The 26,387-nt window shown below is 42.0% G+C and overlaps 2 protein-coding genes across 4 annotated transcripts in view; one reads left to right on the top strand and one right to left on the bottom strand.

The window, feature by feature from the left end:
- Positions 1-1,934: 1,934 nt before the first annotated feature.
- Positions 1,935-16,899, bottom strand: BHMT2 (betaine--homocysteine S-methyltransferase 2). The gene is given in 9 exon segments (XM_069597354.1): positions 1,935-2,919; positions 3,616-3,637; positions 4,881-5,028; positions 6,865-6,986; positions 6,989-7,055; positions 8,059-8,150; positions 11,735-11,867; positions 16,372-16,481; positions 16,548-16,899. Coding segments are annotated over 9 exon segments (1,128 nt in total). The 3' UTR covers positions 1,935-2,837.
- The window catches only part of DMGDH (dimethylglycine dehydrogenase), a 71,673-nt gene continuing 62,002 nt past the window's right edge, over positions 16,717-26,387 (top strand). Inside the window, exons 1-2 of one of the 3 annotated variants that reach the window (XM_069595374.1) lie at positions 16,717-17,165; positions 18,074-18,248. In XM_069595374.1, coding sequence (XP_069451475.1) covers positions 17,065-17,165; positions 18,074-18,248 — 276 coding nt within the window. In that variant the 5' untranslated portion in view covers positions 16,717-17,064. The remainder of the gene's footprint in view (positions 17,166-18,073; positions 18,249-26,387) is intronic. The other 2 variants (XM_069595375.1, XM_069595376.1) reach the window with 2 other exon arrangements.

The following is a 26,387-nucleotide window of genomic DNA, read 5'->3' as shown; positions in this document are numbered from 1 at the left end:
TTTACATTATTTTAAATCATCTAAATGTATTGTCTAGTATTGCCAGACCAAGGTAATAACAGAGAGAAACTGACCATACTTCCTTGACTTTTTTGGGGGGGTACTTTATTGATCTTATTAAATTTGGAGTTAAAACCACATGGTTTGAAACAATTTTCCCCAACTTGTTTTTATTATTACCTAAAATTTGATCCAATTATTATATAAATTTTCAATCTTTCAATGTAGGAAATGTATTTTTTAAAGACTTTATTGACTATCTGTTTGTCTCTTGGAAGTTTTATCAATGTCCATCTCATCAACATTCTATTCTGAACATTGTACTTATTATACCCAAAATGAAATGTGTGTTTCATAAATCTAGGCTGACTTCTGTCATCAGTTCAGCTCAATTCAGTCGCTCAGTCGTGTCTGACTCTTTGCGACCCCATGAATCGCAGCACACCAGGCCTCCCTGTCCATCACCAACTCCCGGAGTTCACTCAGACTCATGTCTATCGAGTCAGTGATGCCATCCAGCCATCTCATCCTCTGTCGTCCCCTTTTCCTTCCTGCCCCCAATTCCTCCCAGCATCAGAGTCTTTTCCAATGAATCAACTCTTCGCATGAGGTAGCCAAAGTACTGGAGTTTCAGCTTTAGAATCATTCCTTCCAAAGAACACCCAGGGCTAATCTCCTTCAGAATGGACTGGATGGATCTCCTTGCAGTCCAAGGGACTCTCAGGAGTCTTCTCCAACACCACAGTTCAAAAGCATCAATTCTTTGGTGCTCAGCTTTCTTCACAGTCCAACTCTCACATCCACACATGACCACTGGAAAAACCATAGCCTTGACTAGACGGACCTTTGTTGGCAAAGTAATGTCTCTGCTTTTGAATATGCTATCTAGGTTGATCATAACTTTTCTTCCAAGGAGTAAGCGTCTTTTAATTTCATGGCTGCAGTCACCATCTGCAGTGATTTTGGAGCCCCCCAAAATAAAGTCTGACACTGTTTCCACTGTTTCCCCATCTATTTCCCATGAAGACATCCTGGAATGTGAAGTCAAGTGGGCCTTAGGAAGCATCACTACTAGTGGAGGTGATGGAATTCCAGTTGAGCTATTTCAAATCCTGAAAGATGATGCTGTGAAAGTACAGCACTCAATATGCCAGCAAATTAGGAAAACTCAGCAGTGGCCACAGGACTGGAAAAGGTCAGTTTTCATTCCAATCCCAAAGAAAGGCAATGCCAAAGAATGCTCAAACTACCGCACAATTGCACTCATCTCACATGCTAGTAAAGTAATACTCAAAATTCTCCAAGCCAGGCTTCAGCAATACGTGAACCGTGAACTTCCTGATGTTCAAGCTGGTTTTAGAAAAGGCAGAGGAATCAGAGATCAAACTGCCAACATCCGCTGGATCGTCGGAAAAGCAAGAGAGTTCCAGGAAAACATCTATTTCTGCTTTATTGACTATGCCAAAGCCTTTGACTATGTGGACCACAATAAACTGTGGAAAATTCTTCAAGAGATGGGAATACCAGACCACCTGACCTGCCTCTTGAGAAACCTGTATGCAGGTCAGGAAGCAACAGTTAGAACTGGACATGGAACAACAGACTGGTTCCAAATAGAAAAAGGAGTACTTCAAGGCTGTACATTGTCACCCTGCTTATTTAACTTATATGCAGAGTACATCATGAGAAATGCTGGGCTGGAGGAAGCAGAAGCTGGGATCAAGATTGCTGGGAGAAATATCAATAACCTCAGATATGCAGATGACTTTTGTCATACATACATACATATATATATTACAGAGAGTGAGGAGAGAGAGAAGGAGAGGGAGAGAGAGAGAGAAGTAAGAGCCTGGAGCATAATAAATGCTTGTTGCTATTACTTTCCAAAAATATGCATGAAATTTAAATGTTCAAACACTATAAAAGATAAATTATTTTTAATTTTATTATTATAAATTGATACATTGTTTTGAAAAATAGAGAAATAAGCACATAACAAATAGCTCAAACATATCAAGAAAATATTAGACTATGACAAATTTGAACTCTGACTTTTATAAATGTCTTCTTCAGCTGCTAATCTATTTTTACTTATTTATTTAAAACAATCAACAATAAGTGTTTCACTGAGCATCTATTACTATGCCTGGCACCATGCTAAATACTTTGAGCAAAAATATAAGAAGCATCTGACATGGTCCTTGTCTTTAGTGGTGTATAATCTAGCTATTTATGATCTATAGAGATACACTGAAAAAATTCCTAATACCTTTAAGTAAAATTATCTTTGAACCCAATCACTTTGGAAGGTTATATGATTATTTTTTAAAAATCCTAAAATATTTTATGCATCTGTTCCTTTGGGATTGCCTTTGGAGTCATCATACAAATCACTCAAAAAAGGCAGACTCAGTAATTTTAGTTTAGAATGCTGCTCTATCCTTCTGTACCTAGTTTAGTCACCTGAATTAATCACTGCGCTTGTTGCTCACTAACTTTGGGTTATTTTAAAATGTCACATTCACTCTAACTGACAAGTTTTACCGTTCTTGATGCCCTTCCAAAGCATGTCCTACAGCACCACTGGACACTCAGTACCTGGAGGACCAGAAGCCTTTCTCATCAGCTTTGCATCTCGCCCAGCATCCAGCTCTTGCTTAAGCACAGCAGGACTGTAAAACAAATCCTATGCTCAGTTGTCAGCACATAAGCTGACACTTGTTCAACAGCTGGAGACATCAGGGTGGACTGAGGATAGAGGCACGGAAGGGCTCCAGATGGGGCTTGAGGGGGATTTCTTCCCATTCTGCTGTTTCAGTATTTTCTCTCATTACTCCTCAGGCATCTGGCTTTGACAATGAAGGACAGAGAGGTCTACCAGAAGCTGGCCACAGATTCTCCCAATACTCCCTTCTAGCCCTGTGTTTGAAAAGATATATAGTTAATCAATTAAAAGATTCACGTCTATTGTATAAGTCCATACATTATGTGTGTGTGTGTGTGTGTGTTTGTAGGCTAAATGCACCTAAGCTTGGTGGATGATCAGGCTAAAGTAGAATTTTAGTTTTAACATATACACAGAAAAACTGTGCCCATATCCATTAACTTTAGGAGTCTTTCTATATTTCTATTCTCAATAACAATCACTGGGTTTCAAATCACCTTTCAGAAAAAGACAATGTGTTTGAATTTACATGTTTCTGTGAATTTTATTCATCCAGAAATAATCTATCAGGATCCTTCTAACTCTATTCAATATTTTAACATAATGACAAGTATATGAAGCCAGTTTTTAAAATTTTAATCAATTTACTTTTGGCTGTTCGGGGTCTTCCCTGCCGTGTGGGATTTTCTCTAACTGCCATGAGCGGAGGCTGCTCCCTAGTTGCGGTATACGGGCTTCTCACTGCAGGGTCTTCTCTTGCTGAGGAACACAGGCTCTAGCGTGTGCAGGTTTCAGCGGCTTCAGTTCTCGGGCTCAGCAGTTGCGGTCTCCGGGCGCAGAGCGCAGGTTCAATCGTCGCGGCGCCTGCCTTAATAGCTCTTAGGCACGTTCGGTTCTCCCTGACCACGGACTGAACCCGCGTCTCCGGCATGGGCAGGTGGAGTCTTTACCGCTGAGCCCCCGGGGAAGCGCCTGAAGCCAGTTTTTCACATAACGAGACAAAGTAAAATTCTTCAGAAACTAACTAAAAAAAGAATACAGATTGCTCAGTATTTGTATCTTGTTTTTAGAAAAAGAAAGAACATAAGGTTCCTGGTCACAGACTTTTGTGTTGAATATATTTTTACAGTTTTTTTCACTTTACCTATGAAACAACTAATAAACCAGGTTTTTTCTGAATGATGAAAATGTCAGAAGTCTATAGGTTTTTGGGTAATCGCAAATTTTTGTGAACATCAGTATGTTTGGGAGTTTAGGGTACAAGAAATGTCTGCCTTTAGTCTACAGAATAATGTTTTAAGTTGCTAATAAATTTCAAAGATCCTTGGACAATGTATATTAAAATAAGCCATTTTTCACTTATCTGAACTATTTTAATCATCATCAAAGTATGCTTTCCTCACCTTTTAATTAATTTCTATTTAGTCTTTTTTTTTTTGCTATGCATGAGACCTTTTAAAAAAATCTTTCTGGGTAAATATCCATACATTTCAGAAGAAATGTTTACCTAAATAATTTCTTGCCTATGTCTACAATCTAAACATATTTGCATTCAGAAAATTGTCCCAGTTCAAAAATGAAGACTATTCTAAATCTCTTCCCCACTGAAATGGATAAAGTACAAAAATGGATTAAATTTTAACATTTGTATGCAAACACAGAAGACCCTGAATAGCCAAAACAGTCTTGAGAAAGAGGAACAGAGCTGGAGGAATCAAGCTCCCTGACTTCTGTCGGTACCACAAACATACAGGTTGGTACAGTTTGTACCAAGTACAGTTTGGTGAAGTGAAGTTGCTCAGTTGTGTCCGACTCTTTGTGACCTCATGGACTGTAGCCTACCAGGCTCCTCCCTCCATGGGATTCTCCAGGCAAGAGTACTGGAGTGGGTTGCATTTTCTTCTCCAGGGGATCTTCCCGAGCTGGGGATCGAACCCGGGTCTCCCGCATTCCAGGCAGATGCTTTAACCTCTGGGCCACCAGGGAAGCCCCTGTACAGTGCAGCTTGGTACTGGCACAAAAATAGACACAGAAATCTTTTAATAGTTGGAAGGTGCCTTAGAAATTAGCTATCCCTCTCCACTTCTTAAGGTTTACTGATAAATCAATTCCAATCAACGATTTTATTTCCAAACTGTTCTCCCAATCTTAAGAAACATTGTTAAATTTCATAAACAATAACTGAACTGTTTATCACATCGTGGGTCCACATTACCTGCCTTCCGCAGCTTCACATCACATTCTCCAGGTGTTACACCGGGCATGTCTCCCTCTGGGCCTACGCACACAGTGGCTGCCACAGGCTTTCCAGATTCTTTTAAGACTTCTACAGCCCACACAGCTTCTACAGCATGTTCAAAATACTAAGAGAAATTTAATGTTTTTCTATTGGTCGAAATAGAAAGCAGACTTTAAGTGGTAGACCATAAATGTTACAAAAACCAGTTATAAAAATTACCAAATATATGTAATAAAATGTGCTAAGAAATGTGTCTCTACCAGACTGACTAAAGAGTATTTTTTCTGAGTAAATTTTAATTCTTTTAACAATAACATACAGATTTTCATTCAGATATTATACTACTAATAAAAAAAAGATTTTAAAGTAATTGAGTACTTAAAATTATGATTTTGAAGGAACAAAAGTTTTACTTATAAATTTTGGACTCTTTTTTATTTTAATGTAACTAGGGTGGTCTCTGAAGAATAGTGAATAGTTTTTTATGCTTTACACTTCAAAATACTTTTCTATTCACTTCTAGTTGGGTAGTCATATGCTCATGACTATGTTCAGTCTCTAAGTCGTGTCCTACTCTGTGTGACCCCATGGACTGTAGCCCACCAGGCTCCTCTGTTCAGGGATTTTCCAGGCAAGAGTACTGGAGTGGGTTGCCATTTCCTTCTCCAGGGGATCTTCCTGACCCAAGAATTGAAACCATGTCTCCTGTGTCACCTGCATTGGCAGGAGGATTCTTTACCACTGAGCCACCTGGGAAGCCCTGTTATTCATAAGTGTTTCATAAAACAGGAATGGAAATATGATTATTTCCCCAGGTGAGAATATTGAGGCACAGAGAAGGGAGGGGTACCTATTGAGTGTCTTTGCTGATGGTGGAAAGAACACCTTGTCTGGTAAACCCAGGTCATTTGCTGGGGTGCTTCTCCTGCACTTAAGGAACCCCCTTAAGTGCCACAGTTGAAGAGCTGATCTTAGTTTAAGTAGGTGGAGAAAAGCTAGCAGAAATCTCTGTGTTTCTTCCTTCTTGACTTAGATTCTGCAGTAGCAATGGAATTGCGCAAAGGAATCGTAGAGAAAGTCAAAAGAGAGGCTTTTAAAAAACAAACTTATGTTCTCACCCATGTGGAGAACGTACAGGGTGGAGTTTGCCTTCATTTTTGTAGATGACTTTCCAGGTGCATTAGCCAGGCAAGGGTAGCCCTAAGCCTTAAGAAGGATGATGAAGCAAAGTTTCTCATAAATTCAGTAGGATGACTGGGGAACTAGCAGTTGGGAGGCTATTGTCTTTGTCAAGGGTAAAACCTGGATTGAGACCTTGACTGGGGGATCAGACAATAGCAATCATGATGGGAAATAGGGAGATGGGAGCAAGAGACTACTCTGGGACTTCATGTGTAGTCAGTGACAACTTTTATTGATTCTAACTTCAAAGTATTGCTCATGTGTTACAACTTTAGTGAAAGCGGAGAGATGAGGTGGGCAAGGCATGGATGGAGGTGGGCAAGTAAACTACTGCTTGGCCCTGAGTGTTACTGGGGGCCTGGAGGAGTCCTGGCAGCTGCCTATCCTCTAGGTTTTGCTCCCTGACAGCGTCTACTCCCCAGCCCCCAGCTTCTTCCTGCCCTGCCTCTCCTGTAGGAGAAGATGCTCCCAGAATCCCTGTCCCCGTTAGCTTACCCTACATTGTAGGGTCCCCCAAGAGTCAGCTGCTACAACCACCCAGAATAAAACCAAAGGCTACATACAGGTAGGCCTCTCCTGGCTCTGTTCTTTGTCTTCACAGAGAATCTAGCACACAAGTGAAAGGATGTTGGCCTTGACCTTAGTGCATATAAGCAAACCTTTGACCATGCACAGGGAGGGAATGAGGGCACAGGGCAGTCCCATACTCTTATGAAAGTTGAAGACTATGCAGTTATATCAAAATAGAGTTCATTTTTTCCCTATAACATAGGCTTACCTCTGCAATCAAGAAATCTACATTTTTCCTGGCAAAAATCTCTAGCTGTAGTTGAAAAAGCTTTTTAATTCTAACTTCATCCTTGTGGTGTGCGTACAATGATGTCTGGCAGATCCCCCCGCTACCAAAGCATCCCCTTTGTCAGCTACTTCTCTGGCGAGGTCACAGGCAGCGGTGTTTACAGCTTCCCACTGAAGTTAGAGAGCAAGAGTTCACATGGGGAGCCTGGCATTTGAAAGGCGGAATGTAATAAATAACAAGGAGGGCAATGAGCAAGTGGCATGAGTACAAGTCACTGGTTTAACCTGCAATTCGAGAAGACCAGCAGAGTTGGGTACCATCTCCCGTACTCCCAATGAGCTTATATTTCCATTATTGTACTTATCACACTGGATCTTAGTGAATGCTCATTTTTGGAGAATCCTGTGGACAGAGAAGCCTGGTGGGCTACAGTCCGTTGGGTTGCAAGGAATCAGACATGACTGAGTGACTTAGCACGCATGCATGTGCCTCCCCACTGGGCTGTGAGCCACTTCAGAATAGAGTCTATGCCTTTGTATCGTCCCTGTATTTGGCACAGAGAATGGACTATGTAAATGTCCAACCAACTAGTAAATGTTGGTTGGTTGAATGAATAAATGGGCATTAATGTTACAAGTATTAATACTTTCCATTTGCAGAATATCTCACAATACTTCCATATCCTTCACCTTATCTGTTTTCCCCAACAACCCAATGCATACAAGCATCAGTTATCACACAGATAGTAGATGGCAAAGTTGGGTGTCAAACCCAATTCTCCTCATTCCTAGCCAGTGATGCTGTCTTTTCTAGAACCATCCTGTCTGCAGATGTCAGAAAAAGAAGAATGTGAAATGAGAAGGTAAGAGAGATCTGTAGTGTCCTTTCTCAACAAAAACATAGCACAGAGGATGGCCATGCCCTTCCAATAGTCTGTTTTCCCCCAGTCCCATCCCCTACCCTCCCCCTAGATAAACAGACAAAAAATAATTATTTTTTACATAAGTTTACATATGATGAATTACTTAATGAATATTCTATGTGGAAGAATTTGTAATAAAGCATAGTACCACATCAGGTCAACTCCATGGATTCTCTTCAGGAGGTTATTTCTATTATAGGTGACCCCTCTTCCCACCCCGCCCCATCCCCAGCTGCCACGCTGTAGTCTACCTGGCTTTCCATATTGTCCTCACTGGCAGAAAAGGTGAAAGTCTGCATGACATCTGATCCCGCCCTCAAGAATTCCGTGTGAAGCTGACAAACTGCAAAGGCATTCTTTTTTTATTTTCCATTGAGATTTTTAAAAAGTAAAAAATCACAGAAACTATCATTTTTAGCAGCAGCTCATCCACTCACATCTCTTTCAATCATACACACTTCCAAACCAAGTACTTATACAGAAATTGCAGACTCAGGTCAGTAGAATTCAGGGACGGGAAAAGGCAGAGTCCATACCAAACGGGGGCTGTTGAGAGTAACCTCATGTTGACCTGCCAGTGGGCCTCTTGGCCTGGTGCGGTCACAGGCAGGCCACAAGGCTGGGTTGGCTCACTGATCCTTGGCCTAAAGAGGGTCTATTCATTTGCCAGTGTCAAGAAGGATGTAGCTGGTCTACTTATAGTCAGCAGTGGGAAGCCCTCCAAGTAGAATGAGGGAATTCTCACAGTGGGCAGAATGCAGATGGTAGAGCCCCCACCAAACGGGGTCGACTCAAGCAGCTGGGAGACGCGGCCAGAGAGCTTTCCTTGTCCATCAGACACGCCTTCCTCTCGCTCTTCATCCCTCTCCCCCCCACTTCAATCTCCATCCTAATATTTCAGCACTTTCTTCCAGAGAGCGCAAAAAAGATCTTCTAAAATTAAGAATGAGTTCCTCTTGGGCCAGATGAAGTCTCCCTGCTAACACCAGAAAGACAGAACTTTGTCCTACCATCTAACTCTCTGAGTGTCTGATGGAACAGTAATTGTGGCCATTGGGTACTTATATGCTGGGCATTTCATGTGGGTTAACTCATGAGTCCTCACAAGCAGCCCATGCCATGCTCCCGTGTGACAGATGAAGAAACTCATCCTCAGAGGTCAAATGACTTGTCCAGGGTCACTCCGCTGGTCAGTAAAAACCACATTTGTCTGATACACTATGCATGTATGAAGAAAAGGAGAACAAATCAAAAGTCCCATCACAGCGAGTATCCTGTTTCACCCATTTCTTCTTTGGCTGTATTTCCCACTTAAATTTAGGAAGCAAATACAAAAAAGAGCAAACTTTACAGGATTAAAAGTTTCAATTTGATGTTACCAACCAATTCTATCACAGTTTCTACCTCCAACTCTTTTTTGTTGTTGTTGTTTTTTTTTTTTTTTCAGCCAAGAGGACGAAGTGTTTATTTCTTTGCCCCTCTTCTCCCCACAACAGAACCTGGCTATCTCCTGTCTAAGCTTTGTTAAGTGCCGGGGGCCAGCGTGAGGAACTCCGCCCATGGCAAAGGTCATGAGGAAGGAGTCTTGCATACGCAAAGGCGTGATCAAGCCTCAGAAAACCCCCTGTTCCCGAGCATCTACCCCCCAAACCAGAGTCTACCTACTTTACTGTTTTATGCTCTCGCCTACACCCCTGACTTTACGGGGGGCTCTCCCCCATCACCATTTCTCTTGGAGAAAGAGTAAACATGCAGCTCCAAGTCAATAAAAATTCCTGGGCATGACAAGAGTGTTTCAGCTTACGGACTCCTCTGAAGGTTATCTAGCCGGCCTGTATAGGTTCCTCCGGCCACATGTGATTGTTTACAGCCTCCCAACCTGAGAGGCACAAGATGTTTTAGACTTACTAAAGGCAAATTCCTTTGGGAAATTGTCAGTATAGTGGGATGGTTAGGATTATATTGGTGAAGGGTTTTTTCATTTGTTGTGCCAATAATTGCTGCTAATTCCCTGCCCTGGGTGTGACAAGGGTGTCTCAGGTCAAACCTCTCTGCTGACAGACTAGCTTGTGTGACAGGATTATCCATACTCCTGCCACTGCACATGATTGCTTACTACCTTTCAACCATAAACAGCACAGAGAGTTTGGAGTATTTTGAGAGTCTTAATTAGCATAGGGCTTTTCTCACTGTTGAGTCAATGATTGCCGCCAGGCCTCCATATCTTTAGGCACCTGGGAATATATTAATCAATGTATTTGGAATATAGAAAAGGTAATATAGTAGTTTTTAAGGTTAGCAATACTAGACTTTTTGAGTTAATGAATTTTCTCTTTTGTAATAGATCACTGTACTTTGTTATAAATCACTGTGTACTTGGTATGTAAAAAGGTAACTTTATCACTATCTTAAGACTAAATAGATCTTAAGGGGAACATTGGTGAAAGGATTTTCATTTGTTGGGCTGATGTTTGCTGCTAAATCTCCATATTCCCTGCCCTTATAATGAATATAACTAACATATAGGAGAAATAAGTATTAACCTTTAAGCATATAGGAGAAATAAGTATTAACCTTTAAGCATATAGGAGAAATAAGTATTAACCTTTAAGATTAATCATGTTAACCTTGGGTTAAATAAATTCCTTTCTTGATTGTAACTCACTACACCCTTACCCTATAGGAATGCAACTTTATTTGGAGGGTGGTGCCTGGTTTAAGAAAAAACACCCTTGGGAAAAATAAGTTTTTTGGTTATCAGAAAGAAAGGGTCGTAAAATGTCAGCAGGTCTCATGGCCAGAAGATGATGTAAAACCCCTAAGACCTTTTTTTTTATACATTTATGTGAAGCACCTGATTTTGATAAAGGTCAGGACTGCTGATCCCCGCGTGACTCTGTATTCATCCCTATGTGTAACAAAAGGTATATAAGCAAACCGAAAAATAAAGAAATGGGATCAGCTTCCGGAAAGACTGATTCCCCCATGTCGCTTCTTTCTTGCTCTCCGTTTTTCTGGCTGAATTCCCATCTGGTGCATGGGTACCTACCAAGCCTACTAATTTTGCCTGGGCTTCTAAGATCGGACCAGGGGGGCCTCAGCGCCTCCTCTCCTTGGGGAGAACGGGAAGACGCCTGCGGCCTACGTAGGTGGTGATTGGTATTCCATGTGAACCAAGTTATTCAGCCTCTTTTTCTCTGCAAATTTTCTAATCCCTCTCTATCTGTAATTAAATAAGTTATTTCCAAGGACGCCGACTCCGTCCCCACCTTCGAATCACCCTGGATCCACCAGGGCTGGACCCCGGCAGTTAAGTTTAAAAGTGAAAAGTGAAAGTTGCTCAGTTGTGACCAACTTTGTGACTCCATGGACTATACAGCCCATGGAATTCTCCAGGCCAGAATACTGGAGTGGGTAGTCATTCCCCTCTCCAGGGGATCTTCCCAACCCAGGGATCAAATCCAGGTCTCCCGCATTGCAGGCGGATACTTTACCAGCTGAGTCACCTGGAATTACCATTAATCATCCCTATCAAACATACTGTTTTAATATCATATGCAAATTAGCCAGATGGATGACTCCAAAGCAATAATAGTTTTCTTGTGTTACGGAAACTCTTGAATATACATAAGGTAAATAAATATTCATGGAACAAATATTAGGATATATATTTTAGCACTTCCTATACAGAAAGATGCAAGTGTGTGTGTGTGTGAGAGAGAGCTCAAGCACAGAAGCATAGCGTGGGGAGGATGGGAGAGAGAGAAGCCATTTCTTCTATTTGATTCATTTACAGCCAGTATCACCATATCTTTGCGATTCTGGCAAATGAAACAGTCCTTAGAAAACGCTCGCTATTTAGCTTCTCTCAGCCAGGTCTAAGCAATTGTCACCCAGGTAACCACTGAGGGTGATGCTGGCACCGACCTGCATTCGGATGCTCTACTACGGCTTCTGGAGTCCAGAGCCCGGCCTTCACGTAGCCCCTCTTCTCCAGAGTTAGGAGATAGCTGCCATCTCCAACCACAACCTCCCCACTATCCAGACGTTCCAAAAGGCCCTGAAGAATAGGAAGAAAAATCACGTTCCTTTTATTCTTCCTAAAAGCAGTTCCCCGTTGTAGGAAAGGTGGGTACAATGGTCTCACATCTCCAGTTTTGTGAAAATCATCTGTGCCTGATAGTATCTCAGAAAACTTGAGTAGACTCTATTGGACAATCCAGATACTTGTTTTGCCCCAAGTTCTGTATTTTTTCTTAAATACCATTTAATCTGAATCAAATTATAGTGAAAATGCTGTTTCCATGATATTTTGGTTTTTCAAGATGTTTGTGGTAGACACTGCTTATCGCCTAACTAACGTGCATTTTTTTCTCCTCGTGTTTGCTAATGTATTTTGTTTGGGGAGACAATGTCCCAGACTTAAAAAAAATTCTCGGGTCTCAGGCTCCTTTGCTGTTGGGACTGGCCATGTGATACAGTGGTGGCCAATGGCTATAAGTGAAAGCCTGCTGAAAATTCCTGAAAGGGATTTGTTTTCCTGATAGAGATGCCCTCACCCTTCCATCCTGTCCCTTTTTCTCCTTCCTGTCTGGAATATCAGCTCAAGTCCTGGTGCCACAGCCATCATCTTGCAGCCATGCCATCGAAAGCCACGTGCTAAGGCTGAGGGCACAGGCTAATAACTGCAGCCTGGTATCTTGATGACAGCTTAGAGGGGCTGCAGAGGCCGTGGACTGTGACTGCGTTTTTTACGTGAGAAAAATAAACCTCTTTTTTGTGTGAACCATTGGACATAATCCTACTAGACACAGCATTTCATAGTCCTTCCTGCCTTACATTTTCCAGCATATTATCATCTGGTACTCTTAACAAGTCTGGGAGCTAGGCAGAGCAGACAGTTTTTATCGCAATTTTATAAAGGAGGAAACTCAGGTTCAGAGAGGCTGAGTGAATTGCTCAAGATCATAGAGCTCAGCAGATAAAACAGTAAATGTCAGACCTTCTAAATTTCTAATCTAGTCTCTATTTTGCCACCTTTCTAGTCAGCCCACCTATAACCTGAATAAAAGACTGCATCCAGAGCAGTTATCCAAGGGCTAATGGCATCCACTGAGTACAAAGTACATCCCCAGATACCTACATGGTTCATCCTCTCATTTCCTTCAGGTCATTTGTCAAGTGTCGTTTTCTTTCAGAGAGACCTTCCTTTTGATTTATAAAAACTGCAATTACCCCCATGGGAATCCTTATCCTTCTTGCATAGACTACATTAGTTGAAGATATAACCTTTTTCTCTTTTTCTTTTTTCTTTTTTAAATTTTGAAAGTATAATAACACATTTACAGGAGACTGGGAAAATACAGAACAAAGTTATGTATAGTTTATTTTTTTAAGCAGATAAATTAATATTTTTAGTTGGGGTTTCAATATCAAATTCTCAAAAATTAGTCGAATGAATATACAGAAAGACAGAAGAATATAGCAGATCTAAAAAGCACCAAGTGTCTCCTAGTTTACAGTCTATGGGAACTTGAATAAAATTTGTACCCTACTGTTGTGTGAAAATTGTATGAATCTTAACTAGGTTGAATTGGTTTGAAGATACAACGTTTTAGTGAAAATATCAGCCAGTTCATCTCACCTCTGCCTATAGCTAGACATAGAGCAGTGCATGAATAGGGGAGCTGCCCCTCGGACCCAGTCACATCTGCAGCACAGGAAGGGACGTTAGAAGTGGCTGCCCTGAGGCTAAACACCAGGCCTCCTTCCTCCTCCATTTTTCTGTGGAGGGAAGTGGAATGCAGCCCAGCTCTGTCAACCAGAAACACTATTTTGGCAGAGAGAGCTTCTGACTCTGGTTATTTTTCCATACTTCATATGGAAGATAAATTTTAGCTGAATGTAGAAGAAACGTTAATGTATTCTATGATTCTCACCTCTCTCCCTACTCCCTCCATAGAGTGAAGTTTGCTCCTTTCATTTTGTACTTTTGAAACATAAAAAGGACTTAAACTTTCACTGAGACCTTCCTACATACTAGATCCAGTTTCTAGGCCAGAGGGATAAACACTGGAATAACGGTCACTGCCCTCAAGAAGCTCCAAGTTCTGGTTGCCTTGGGGAAGGCCATTATATCAACAGACCATCATAGTACAGGGTAATGACTAAATGCTGTGGAGGCACGTGGAAGAGAGAATCAAAAGTATTATCATTTGTCTAAAATTCCAAATTGAAAATCTAACACATTTCAATGAAGCTAACTTTGTTAAGAGTTGGATTGAATATTACACATTCAACAATTCTAGAGGGGAAAATATTAACACACAATCTGGCTGTTATAGGTTAATCTCTCACCTTCCCCATCCAATCTGTCATAGGGTTACAGCAAGCATATCTATTTAACACATCTCACACATGCCCCCTCCCCATCCTTACTGCCCTGGACTATTATAATGGTCTCCAGTTCACTCCAGCCCACTCTAAACTATCTTCCACTGCTGCCAGAACAAAGCCTTGTCTGACCTGCTCTTATTTATGATTACATCCCCTTTTGTCTCTTGCTGAAGTTCATATAACTTCCATTCCTGCATCCATCATCTGTGCTGCATATCTGGTTACTTACCTGTTGCCTGTTTGGCTGTAAGATGCTTGAGGCTCAGGTGACAAGCCTGTCTTATCACCTTCTTATCTCTCCACCTCATACAGCACCCAAAGCGAAGTGAAGTGACAGTCGCTTAGTCGTGTCCATTCTTTGGGATCCCGTGGATGGTAGCCTGCAAGGCTTCTCTGTCCATGGAATTCTCCAGGCAAGAAAACTGGAGTGGGCTGCCACTCCCTTCTCCACTTCCTGACCCAGGGGTCGAACCTGGGTCTCCCGCATTGCAGGCAGATTCTTTACCATCTGAGCCGCAGGGGAAGTAGGCCCTTAATAAACCATGCCAAGAGTTAGGAGATGACTGGACTGTTTTGAAAATGTCACGTGTCTCATATGTTACAAGTTTGGTCCTGACAAGGAGGGAAAAAAATAATATTCTAATAGAAAATTAGCTAGGGTTTTAAGAAAATGATGGTGGAAATTTGACTGTTGCCTTCATGATAACAAGTAAGACATTTTGATCTGTCCTCTGGATGTTTGTCCAGTATTTTAAAATTTTGCCAGTTTTCTAAACAGCTATTAGCAAAATAAATTATCAAGATATGCATTCAGAGCATCTTTTAGACCCGCGTTCACTGCTAGACTTACCACCTCAGTTAACTGCTACACCTTTACAATTTAAATATAGCTCTAAAATGACAGAGGACTGTGTAAAATAAAGAACACTGTAAATTATTTGCACTATGTCTATATTTTCATTCCATCCTCCCTTTCTGTTTGGCAGTGACTCTCCCTGGGATCTGAGTGAGCTCTGAGAGGCACTGATGCCCTCTTTTTGCAGATAGCAGTATCTAGACCTCTTGGATTTAAGATCTGGCTTCGGGGCACCTTTATTCATATACAGAGTAGGGCAACTTCACTTTGGGGCAGGAAGCTGCCAGAGGTCCAGTCTGCTTAAAATATCTCTCCATCTGCCTGAGATTGCCGCTGGGACTGCTCATTTGCATTAAAGAAGGCAATTGGAGCTGTCCTCTGTGGCAGTTAAATGACTACTTAAGATGCACCTGTTAGCTGAGAAGAGTGGTGAGCTTAGCTCTACCCCGCTAATATTTAACTCCCAGGCCCATATTAGCATGGACTCGCATATGAAAATCTTGGTGTTGCAAAGAGCAGAGGCCAGCAGGGAATAGATCAGGGAAAGCCTATTCAAAAAAAAAAAAAAAAAAGAAAACCTTTAAAGAAATGAACTAAAAAGTAAACATAATATTAGAGAAAGCTTAGAGAAAGAAATCAGCATAAGGTTCTTCTTTTTATCATGCTTATTTCCTTCAATGCCCATATTTTACTTTTATAACCAGAAAAATATATCCAAAATATGTTTTTGTTAAGTTTTTTAAACTCATATTCCACATCTTATGTAATTACTATCATTATTGTGTCTTTCTGTACAGTGCGTGTATAAATATTTTTATGTAGTTGGGATCAGTCTGTGACATTTCATATCTCCTTTTGTAACTTATTGCCAAAGCACTTTGCCTGTTTCCACACTCAACTTTTTAATTGGCTGCCTAATAACTTATTAAGTGAATGATCTTTGTTTACAGAGCCCAGGACTGTGGGGCATCTTGATTGCCCCTGTCTTTTTAGTATAAATGAAATGGTGGCGCACGTTTCCACTTCTATACTGTCACTGCCTTGCACACCCTCTCTTCTGAATTACCTGGCACAGGTGGCGTGCTTTAAGGAGTTTGGAGATGCTCCGCGCCCGAGTTCACGCCCTTCCTCATTGTGTTTTGTCACCTCTCCTCCCCACCACGCGCACGTCTAGTATGAAAATGGGGGAACAGGGCGACAGCTGGCAAGCACATCAGGAAAGGGGAGCTAGGTACTGCAGGACTACACGAGGTGGAGCCCCTACGCCTCCGCCCAGCACACCCTAACCCTCCATCCCCGCTGCGTCCCAGACCGGTTTCAGGCCAGTACCGGGCTTGGGAGGTTCAGATAACCGCTCTTCCTCAAACAGGAGAGGAACCCGCTCTGGGACAGTTGAGTAGAAGAGCTGTGGCTGCAGGTGGGCTGAGGGTAGAAAACGTGAGCGCCACCTAAGTCTGAAAGGCTATATTTCAAATATACCTGCTCTACCTGGATCCGATCTATAAGCCTGAACTAGTCTGCTGACTCTGAGCTTCAGTTTCCTCACCTGTAAAATGGGAATAAAAATGAAGCGGAGATAATTTGCATAGAGCACTACCGCGGGGCAGGTACCGAGGCGAGGCTCCATAACTGGTACCCAAGATTGCTGTCTCATCCTGACACCGAGGCGGTACTGTAGTCCTGGCGACTCGCGAGGAGGTAAACGGAGGCTCAGAGCCCTCCAGGTGCCTCGCCCAGGCCGCAGAGATTGGCCAGGGACTGAGGTGGAGTCCGCCGGCCAGGAGGGCTGAGTACCTCCCAAACTCACCTTCTTGACTCTGGGCCCCCCGATCGGTGTCATCGCGCCTCTCGGTGCTGCACGGGGTGGCGGGAGCGCGCGCAGCCAGGAGCCCGCCTCTCGCCCGGGGGAGGGTCCCGCCCGCCTGCCCGCCTGCCCGCCTGCCCGCCTGCCCTTTAGTCCGCTGGCTTGGGAGGCGATGCCCGCGCCCTCGCCCTTAGCCTCACCATGCTCCGTCCGGGCATACGGCGGCTGCGGGGCCTCAGGCTGCTGGGCTTCCCGCTGAGGGGCTTCCCCGGGCGCCCGCGCTCAGTCTGCAGCAGCCAAGGGTGAGTGGGGCCGGTCTACGCGGAGATCTGCGCCTGGACAGCTGCGGGGTTGCAAGCGAGGGGCTGAGACGTCTCCGGCTATGGGCACTTGGGCACTTCTGACCTCCAGAAATGGGCATTTAGATTTCTTCTTGAACTATGTATGGGTTTTTTTTTTCCTATGCACAACCGTCCAGAGAGAATCAAAGGGTTTCTACTGCAAGGACTCTCCTACCCTCACCTTCTTCAGTCAACCGTAGTGTCTTCTGTATTTACCCAGAGATGGTCCGTGGGAAGGCAAACACAGGGGTATATATGGTCTTCCTTGGCTTATTGTACCTTGTTTCTTTACAGTTCATCCTGGAGAAATTCATGATCTAGCTAGCTAGGAAGACAGTCATGCATATAAACATATCCAGCCACTGAGCAATAATTATAATTAGAGAAGCAGGTACACGGGGAGAGGACCTTAAGTGAGGAAGACCATTGTACTCCTGGCTTTCTTCAACCTGGAAAACATTGGAGAGAGGAGGTGATCCAAGATTTATAGATAAAGGACCTCATGATGATTATGGTTTTTCATGGAATAAAATGATGTGTGTTTTTAAAGTAGATTGAGATAGATTATTCTCTATGTTTCTTTACAAAAAAGAAGTCATCTGCTCACTTCTTTAGCTCTATTAGTTATCTATGATGGGTCAGAATTACTGGAAATGGGGTTCAGATCCATCCTTCTCCCTTTCCCGGCTAAGTCAGGTTGAGGCTCCCCAAATGATTAGATCAGTAAATGCAAATCTCACAGACACTAGATGTTAAGTACTAGAAGGATAAATAAGGAGACTCACATTAGTCAGAAAAAGAAAAAAACAAACAGAAAACTTTAAGTATCATAGCCTAGTAAAGCTATTATTAAATGAATTGTCTTCCAGAGAGGAAAACCCACCCTTATCTGCAGAATCAAGATGGAAAGACAGAGCAGAAACAGTGATCATTGGAGGTGGCTGTGTTGGTGTGAGTCTGGCTTATCATTTGGCCAAAGCAGGCATGAAAGATGTGGTCCTTCTGGAGAAATCAGAGCTCACAGCTGGATCCACCTGGCACGCAGTAAGGAAACACCTCAGCACTGTCACAGGCACCAAGTTATGCACTTTGCACGACTGGTTTCTTTTCCATTCACAGCTCCCCACTGTGAGCTCATTAGAGTGAGTTCCCTTTTCGTAGTGTTGGAAAGCGCAATTGCAGCTTAGTTGATGGACTTCCAGGGGGGTGATCAACATTTATGATGTTGGTCATCTTGATAAGATCATCTTGAACATACGGCTTCTGGATTCACAACCTGGTTCTGTCCTTTTCTACTTATGTGACTTCCAGCAAGTTACTTAAGCTTCCATTTTCCAATGTGTGAAATGGGAATATTAATAAGTGAAAGTGCAAGTTGCTCAGTCATGTCCGCCTCTTTGCGACCCCATGAACTATACAGTCCATGGAATTCTGTAGGCCAGAATATTGAAGTGGGTAGCCTTGCTCTCCTCCAGAGGATCTTCCCAACCCAGGAACCTAGGTTGAACCTAGGTCTCCTGTATTGCAGGCAGATTCTTCACCAGCTGAGCCACAAGGGAATATTAATGGTCCCTACCAAATAGGGTGATGATGAAGATTGAGTTAATATGTGTAAAGTTTTTATGGTGAGTGATTAGTAAATGTTAGCTTTTGTATCAAAGGATAGTGGCTGAATATAGGCCTGAGACCTATGTACCCTCAGCTGGCTTTAGTCATCCTTTCATATTTATTAATTTATAATTTTAGTTTAATGCTGGGTGACAACAGCTTGGCTTCAAGAGGGCTTAACTATGACAGCTGAGAATGTGTGACATAGCTCTCGTGTTAATTAAGACACACAGCCAAGTTTATCTTGCATATTTAATGGTATGCACGATTGTTCCAGTTCTGTACAATAATTGGGCTTGCATGGAAAGCCACTCAAGTAAATGAGGCAATTGACACTGCTTTCATACTGCCCACCTAGTTATTTCTGAAGTCAGGATGGGAGAGGGAGTTTTTAACAACACTAGATTCCATTTTTGTTTGGAGGAAGAGTTGGGATAAACAACAAGGTCCGACTATATAGTACAAGGAACTGTAATCAATATCCTGTAATAAACCAAAAATGGAAAGAATATGAAAAAGAATATATACATGTCTATTTACATATATTTGAATCACTTTGTTATACACCAGAAACTAACACAACATTGTAAATCAACTATCAGTTCAGTTCAGTCGTTCAGTCGTGTCTAACTCTGTGATCTCATGGACTGCAGCATGCCAAGCTTCTCTGTCCATCACCAACTCCCAGAGCTGGCTCAAACTCATGTACATTGAGCTGGTGATGCCATCCAACTATCTCATCATCAACTATACTTTGATTAAAAAAAAAAAGTTGGGTAGTGTTAGCTTCTGCCTGTCATCCGTTTCTGTCATTAGCTTTCCTCCACTGAGACAAGAGGAAACACAGCTTTTAGAGGCCTTTTGACACCCAGAACGTGCTCGTGGTATGGGATATAGTTGAATCTCCTTTCTCTAGCTGAGTTTGGGGGAAGACACTGCCCAGACTTAAGCCTAATTTGCTCCAGAGTCCCCATGGTCACGTAGTCAGACTATACCTGCCAACTGGATGGAGACTTCTAGAAAAACAGCACCAAGCCCAGTTTCTCTCCCTTCTTTCCTTTCCTGCCAGCCCCCTTACCCCTCAGTCTGGGATGGAGGCCTGGTCCTCCTTGAGTGTCTCTCTGTTTTTTCCCGAGTATCTCTTCTGCGCCTCCACTGGCACACTTGCCTCTCGTGTCACTGGTCCTGCCTTAGCTTCTTTCCTGCTATCTGGGGAGACGGTCCAGGAAGCCATGGACACCGCTGGCTCTTCTCCCCTCCCTGAACCACACTTCCTAGGCAGGCTTCCTGTTGTAATGTAATAGAAAGCTTGTATTTTCCCCCCACCTTTCTCTAACTTCTTTTTAGCAGATATTTGGTTATTCTTCCAACAAATATTTATGAAGAGCCTGTATTGTGTCGGGGCTTCCCTGTGGCTCAGCTGGTAAAGAATCCGCCTGCAGTGCAGGAGACCCCAGTTCGATTCCTGGGTTGGGAAGATCCCCTGGAGAAGGGAAAGGCTACTCACTCCAGTATTCTGGCCTGGAGAATTCCATGGACTGTACAGTCCATCGGGTCACAAAGAGTCGGATACGACTGAGCGGCTTTCACTCACTCGCTGTATTGTGTCAGGCCAGAACTGTTCTAGGAGATGAGGACACAACAGCGCCCAAAAGAAAGCCCTGCTCTCATGGAGTCATATTCTGATGGGGCAGATGGAAACCACATCAGCGATGCTCTTAAGTAATCCGTGACAGAAGAGTAGAATGGGGTAAAGAGATTAAGAATGATGGGGGCTGAAGAGCCTGAAGGCTACTTTGGAAAAGTGACATTTGAGCAGAGATGGGCAGAGGTGAAGGAGTGAGCAAGCTGTGAGGCTGTTCTGGTGAGAGCAGGTAGGCAAATGGAAAATTTTAACGAGTGGGAATACCCGAGAGGGTAGGCTTACACCTTTGTCACACTTCTGGATTGTAAAAGGAGGGTGTGCATTTTAACATTTTAATTACTAATTTGTTCATTTATAGTTTATTGATTTGATGTAACCTGCATTTTAGTTACTGGATTCCCTGCACTATCACTTCTTAAACATCTCATGCATAATAATGGTAACAATAAAATGGCATATCCTTAGCCTAAGATCTTTTTTAAAAAGTGGGCAAAATTTTTAAGATGAAAGCTTCTTGTTAAAAGTTGACTATGCAAAATAATTTCTCCTTAAGCAGAGAGATACCAACATGAGTTGGAAAGGCATTATCTGCTTTGTGAACAAAGTTGTAGACTCGGCTTCACAAAATGAGGTTCATACAGTATAAACTGAAGGTGGACTCAGGCATGAGAAGCTAGGTTATACGGGTCCCTGCAAATACAGACAGCAAAAGCAGAATTGCCCTAGGAAGCTGATTAGAGGAATTCTTGCAAATCAAGGGGTCTCCCACCAAGAAGCATCATGAAGATATCTCACATGTTATAATTTTTTGAGATATAACTGACATATTAGTTTCAGGTATACAGCATAATGATTTGATATTTGTATATATTGAAAAATGATCACAATAAGTCTAACTAACATCCATTACCACACATAGTTGCAAAACTTTTTCTTGTGAAAAGAAAAACGTTTAAGATTTACTCTCTTAGCAACGTTCAAATATGCATTACTGTGTTGTTAGCTATGGTCACCATGGTGCATGGTACATCCCCCGGGACTTATAACTGGAAGTTTGTGTGTCAACTTCACTTTCACTTTTCACTTTCATGCATTGGAAAAGGAAATGGCAACCCACTCCAGTGTTCTTGCCTGGAGAATCCCAGGGACGGGGGAGCCTGGTGGGCTGCCGTCTGTGGGGTCGCACAGAGTCGGACACGACTGACGCGACTTAGCAGCAGCAGCAGCACCCCTTTTACCCATCCTCCAACCCCTGCCTCTAGGAACCATCAATCTATTCTCTACATCTCTGAGTTCTGCTGTTTTGTTTGTTTGTTTTTAGATTCCATATGTAAATGAGATCATTCAGTATTACATATTTGTAGTTCTTTGCCTGTTTTATTTAGCATAATGCTATCAAGCTTCATCCACGCTGTTGCAAATGACAACATTTCTTTCTTTTTTATGGCTGACTAATATTCCATTATATATATATAATTATATATATATGTGTGTGTGTGTGTACATATATATATCTCCATTCATTTTTAACATAGAGAAGTTTTGGAGGAGATACGGAAATGTGGAAGTTTGAGGGGCCAGCTGGGGGGACAGACTACAAAAAATAAAGGTGGTTTCACTGAAGTACAAACATTCGCTCAAGACTAAACATTTCTGGAGCAAGGGGAATCAGATGCTTTGGGGAGGAAGGCGCAGCTTGTGTGACTCCATATTCAAAATGGAGTCACAAATCCCCAAAGTCTTGAGGTTTTGCTGTATTTTAATTAGACTGCTTTGTCAGCACCTGATACTACTATTGATACTAATATAGAACATTTCTTGTAGGATGGAAGGAAAAGGGAGAGGATGGTGTAAGAAGTGGTTTTGGCTCAAGGGGTCCCTGGGAGGGGCTGCCCCTGGGAACGGTGCTGAAGAGGACATTTTGGAGGGCTGAGAACTAAAGATGCAAAACTTTCCATTTAGGGTATAAGAAAACAATATCAGGCCTTTCTATTTATATTATGTAAAATATAAGAGAGAAATTAATCTTTATAGATCTCTATAAGTAGCCCTTGCCTTTGATGTGGGTGACGTACTGTGTATGATGACAAGGTTGGCCAGGGAGAGGCCGACACTCCACAACGGAAGCACCCTCATTCTCTCGTTTGTCTTCAGTCAGCCGGGACATATTGCAGATGGCGTGTTGTAGGATATCGACAGGATACTGAGCTCCAGGACATTGTGATCGATTTTATAGAAACAAGGCTTTAAATGACATTGTTTGTGATGAAAGGGAGAGTGGATGACTTTGAGAGTATTGCACTACGCAGAGATTAATTGGTCACACTGCAACAGTAATTAAAAGGGTTGTAAAACTCAAAGTTTTTCTTTTGAAAAAAGACAAATGTCCCCAGTTTGGTGATCTTTGTAGTGATGGAAATAGCTGTCAGGCAGTCTATGTAGTATAAACGTATAAAAAAAAAATAGACATAGCCTATTCCTTCAAAGTCAAGGTGATGTTCACAATAAGTGAAAAACAACGAATTTTTGCAAAATAGTCCTGTTGGAAAGAAAGCATTTTGAGAAGGGGTGCTTGGAAATGTTGATATCATGATTAGATTTTTTCTTACAAAGATGATATATCACCTAGAAAAATTCTCATGTATACAAGAGATACATTTAAATTTAAGTACATTTAATATTTTCGCAAATAAGGAGTTTCAGTGGGGTTTGTATCCATTTGTTAAAAATATAAAATGTGAAAGTGTTAGTCACTCAGTCGTGTCTGACTCTTTGTGACACCGTGGACTATAGTTCACCAAGCTCCTCTGTCCACGGGATTTTCCAGGCAAGAATACTGGAGTGGACTACCATTCTCTTCTCCAGGGGATCCTCCCAACCCAGGAACTGAACCCAGGTCTCTCGCATTGCAGGTAGATTCTTTACTTCTTACTGCCCTAGCAGCAGGGAAACTAGGCTAGTGTGAATTGTTCAATAGAAATAGTTATTCTAGTTCAGTAAGAAAGATTCAGTTTTCCTTCACCAGAAATTCACAGAAGAATTTTTTCCCTAGGCAAAGGATATTGGGCTAAATGTACTGAGTAAAAATTTTACAAAAACAAATCCATGTGACTCTTCCAGAAGAGAGATCATTCACTCATTCTGTGAAAATAGCTTCCTACGGTAGGGAAGAAGAAGACTTTCTGGTGGCCTGACTTAACCTAGGTTAAACTTAGAGGATGTTGAGGAATGAATGATGGGCAGAATCCGAGGCCCAGGCTCATGAATGAATATACATTTTCTCAACTGACACAAGATTTACGGGAGACAAAATTGAGTTCTCTAGAAGATACCCGAAAGCCAAAGATTCTCTATTATTGAACTAGAAATGTTCATATCATACTAGATACCAATCATGTAAAGAAGGATGAGATGTTTGGCTAAAAGTTAGCGAGTCTGACTCACAGTTTCATCATTATGGGGCTGGACTATGAGAGAACTTGTACATTGGGGCAACATTTTTTTTTAGAAAAGTAGCCAAACACTTGAACAAGTACTTGATAGACACCCCAAGATTCTGGTCCATAAAAGATGATTGATGAACTTTAATGGTGGTTTGGTTTTTTTTTAAAATATAAGTAGAGTTGATTTACAATGTTGTGTTAGTTTCAGGTATACTGTTAGGTTGGTACAAACAAACTTGCAGTTTTGGACCATGAATTTTAAATCATCATAACTAGACTTAACCACATCCTTATTAATCAAAATAGGAACCATTATAATCAAAACATTTGTGCCAACAAGAAATAAGTCTGTTTTTTTCCTGTAGCATAAAAGTCTGTGCTTCAGGGTTCAGTGAACTCTTGGAAAGCATTTTCTGCTTACTGCCAGTTGTAGAAGTGTTTTCCCTGTAAAAAGTTGTCAAGATGCTTGAATAAGTGTAGTCAGTTGGCAAGAGGTCAGGTGAATACGGCAGATGAGGCAAAATGCTGTAGCCCAGTTTGCTCAGCTTTTGGAGTGTTCATTGTGCATCGTGTGGTCAGTCATTGTCGCGGAGAAGAACTGGGCCCTTTCTGTTGACCAGTGCTGGCTGCAGGCATTGCGATTTTCGATGCATTTCATCGATTTGCTGAGCATACTTCTCAGATGTAATGGTTTCACCAAGATTCAGAAAGCCGCAGTGGAGCCGATGGGCAGCAGACCATCAGACGGTGACAATAACGTTTTCTTGGTGCAAGTTCGAAGTTCGGCTTTGGAAAGTGCTTTGGAGCTTCTTGTCAGTCCAACCACTGAGCTGGTCATGACCAATCGTCATATAAAATCCACTTTTCGTTGCATGTCACAATCCAATCAAGAAATAGTTCATTATTTTTACATAGAATAAGAGAATATGACACTTCAAAATGATGATCTTTTTTTATTTTCAGTCAGCTCATGAGATGCCCACTTATCAAGCTTTTCACCCTTCCAATTTGCTTCAAACGCCGAATGGCCATAGAGCAGCTGATGCTGAGTCTTCAGCAAGTTCTCGTGTAGCTGTAAGAGGATCAGCTTCAGCGACTGCTCTCTATTGGTCATTGTCAATTTCCAATGGCCAGCTACTACGCTCCTCATCTTCAAGGCTCTCGTCTCCTTTAGAAAACTTCTTGACCTGCCACCGCACTGGGCCAAATGCGTTGTTTATGTTGTGAGCTGTCTCTGCTGCTTTACGACCCATATTGAACTCAAATAAGAAAATCACTTGAATTTGCTTTTGTCAAAATCATTTCCCTAATCTAAAATAAATATAAAATACATAGCAAGTAGTAAGTCATTAGCAAAAAAACATAAAGTGAGAAATGTACATTGGAATGATGTGTAGCATAACCACACTTATTTAAGAATGTATTCCAATATCAAATGGCAAAGTTCAACAATGCAAAACTGAAATTACTTTTGTACCAACATAATACAAAGTGATTCAGGTATATATATTTTTTCAGGTTATTTTCTATTACAGGTTATTACAAAATGTTAAACGTAGTTCTCTGTGCTAAACAGTGGATCCTCATTATTTACCTATTTTATATATAGTAGTGTGTATCTCAGAGAAGGCAGTGGCAACCCACTCCAGTACTCCTGCCTGGAAAATCCCATGGGCAGAGAAGCCTGGTGGCCTGTAGTCCATGGGGTCGTGAAGAGCCAGACACGACTGAGCAACTTCACTTTCACTTTTCACTTTCATGCATTGGAGAAGGAAATGGCAACCCACTCCAGTGTTCTTGCCTGGAGAATCCCAGGGATGGGGGAGCCTGGTGGGCTGCCGTCTATGGGGTCGCACAGAGTCGGGCACGACTGAAGCGACTTAGCAGCAGCAGTAGCAGCAGCAGCAGTGTGTATCTGCTCATCTCAAGCTCCCGATTTATCCCTCCCCCAGCCCTTTCTCCTTTGGTAACCACTTGTTTTCTATATCTGTGAGTCTGTGTCTGTTTTGTACATAAGTTCATTTGTATCTTTTTTTAGATTTTGCATCTAAGTAATATCATATGATATTAATGGGGGTGTCTTTGAGTTCAAGAGAACCAAATGCCCAATATAATCCTAGAAGAACCTTATAAATACTCCTAAACAGATTTTATTTTAAACAGATTGTGTTTGGATGAGCCTTCCAGGGTAAATTAGCTACACAATGGGGCCCCAGACATTTAATTGAGAGAGTCTTCTTCATATCATTGCTTCAAATTCTTTGTCTGGATGCTATATCATATCTGCTAGAATTGATAGAAGAGGTTTTGGAATGTAGTATGTAGATATTTTCTTGAGACAGATTATTCAGTATTGACTCAGGAAATATTTGTGGGGTAGAGTCTACGTGCTCATTCATGAAACTGATTAAGCTATGACCAAAGTCGGTTTACCACTCAACAGGCTCTAGCTCTTGGGAATGGTCTAGTTCTTCAGTTTGGGAAATT

Source organism: Ovis canadensis, chromosome 7 (assembly GCF_042477335.2).
Source record: "Ovis canadensis isolate MfBH-ARS-UI-01 breed Bighorn chromosome 7, ARS-UI_OviCan_v2, whole genome shotgun sequence".
NCBI classification, from domain to species: Eukaryota; Metazoa; Chordata; class Mammalia; order Artiodactyla; family Bovidae; genus Ovis; species Ovis canadensis.
This window is presented reverse-complemented; position numbering and strand designations above follow the sequence as displayed.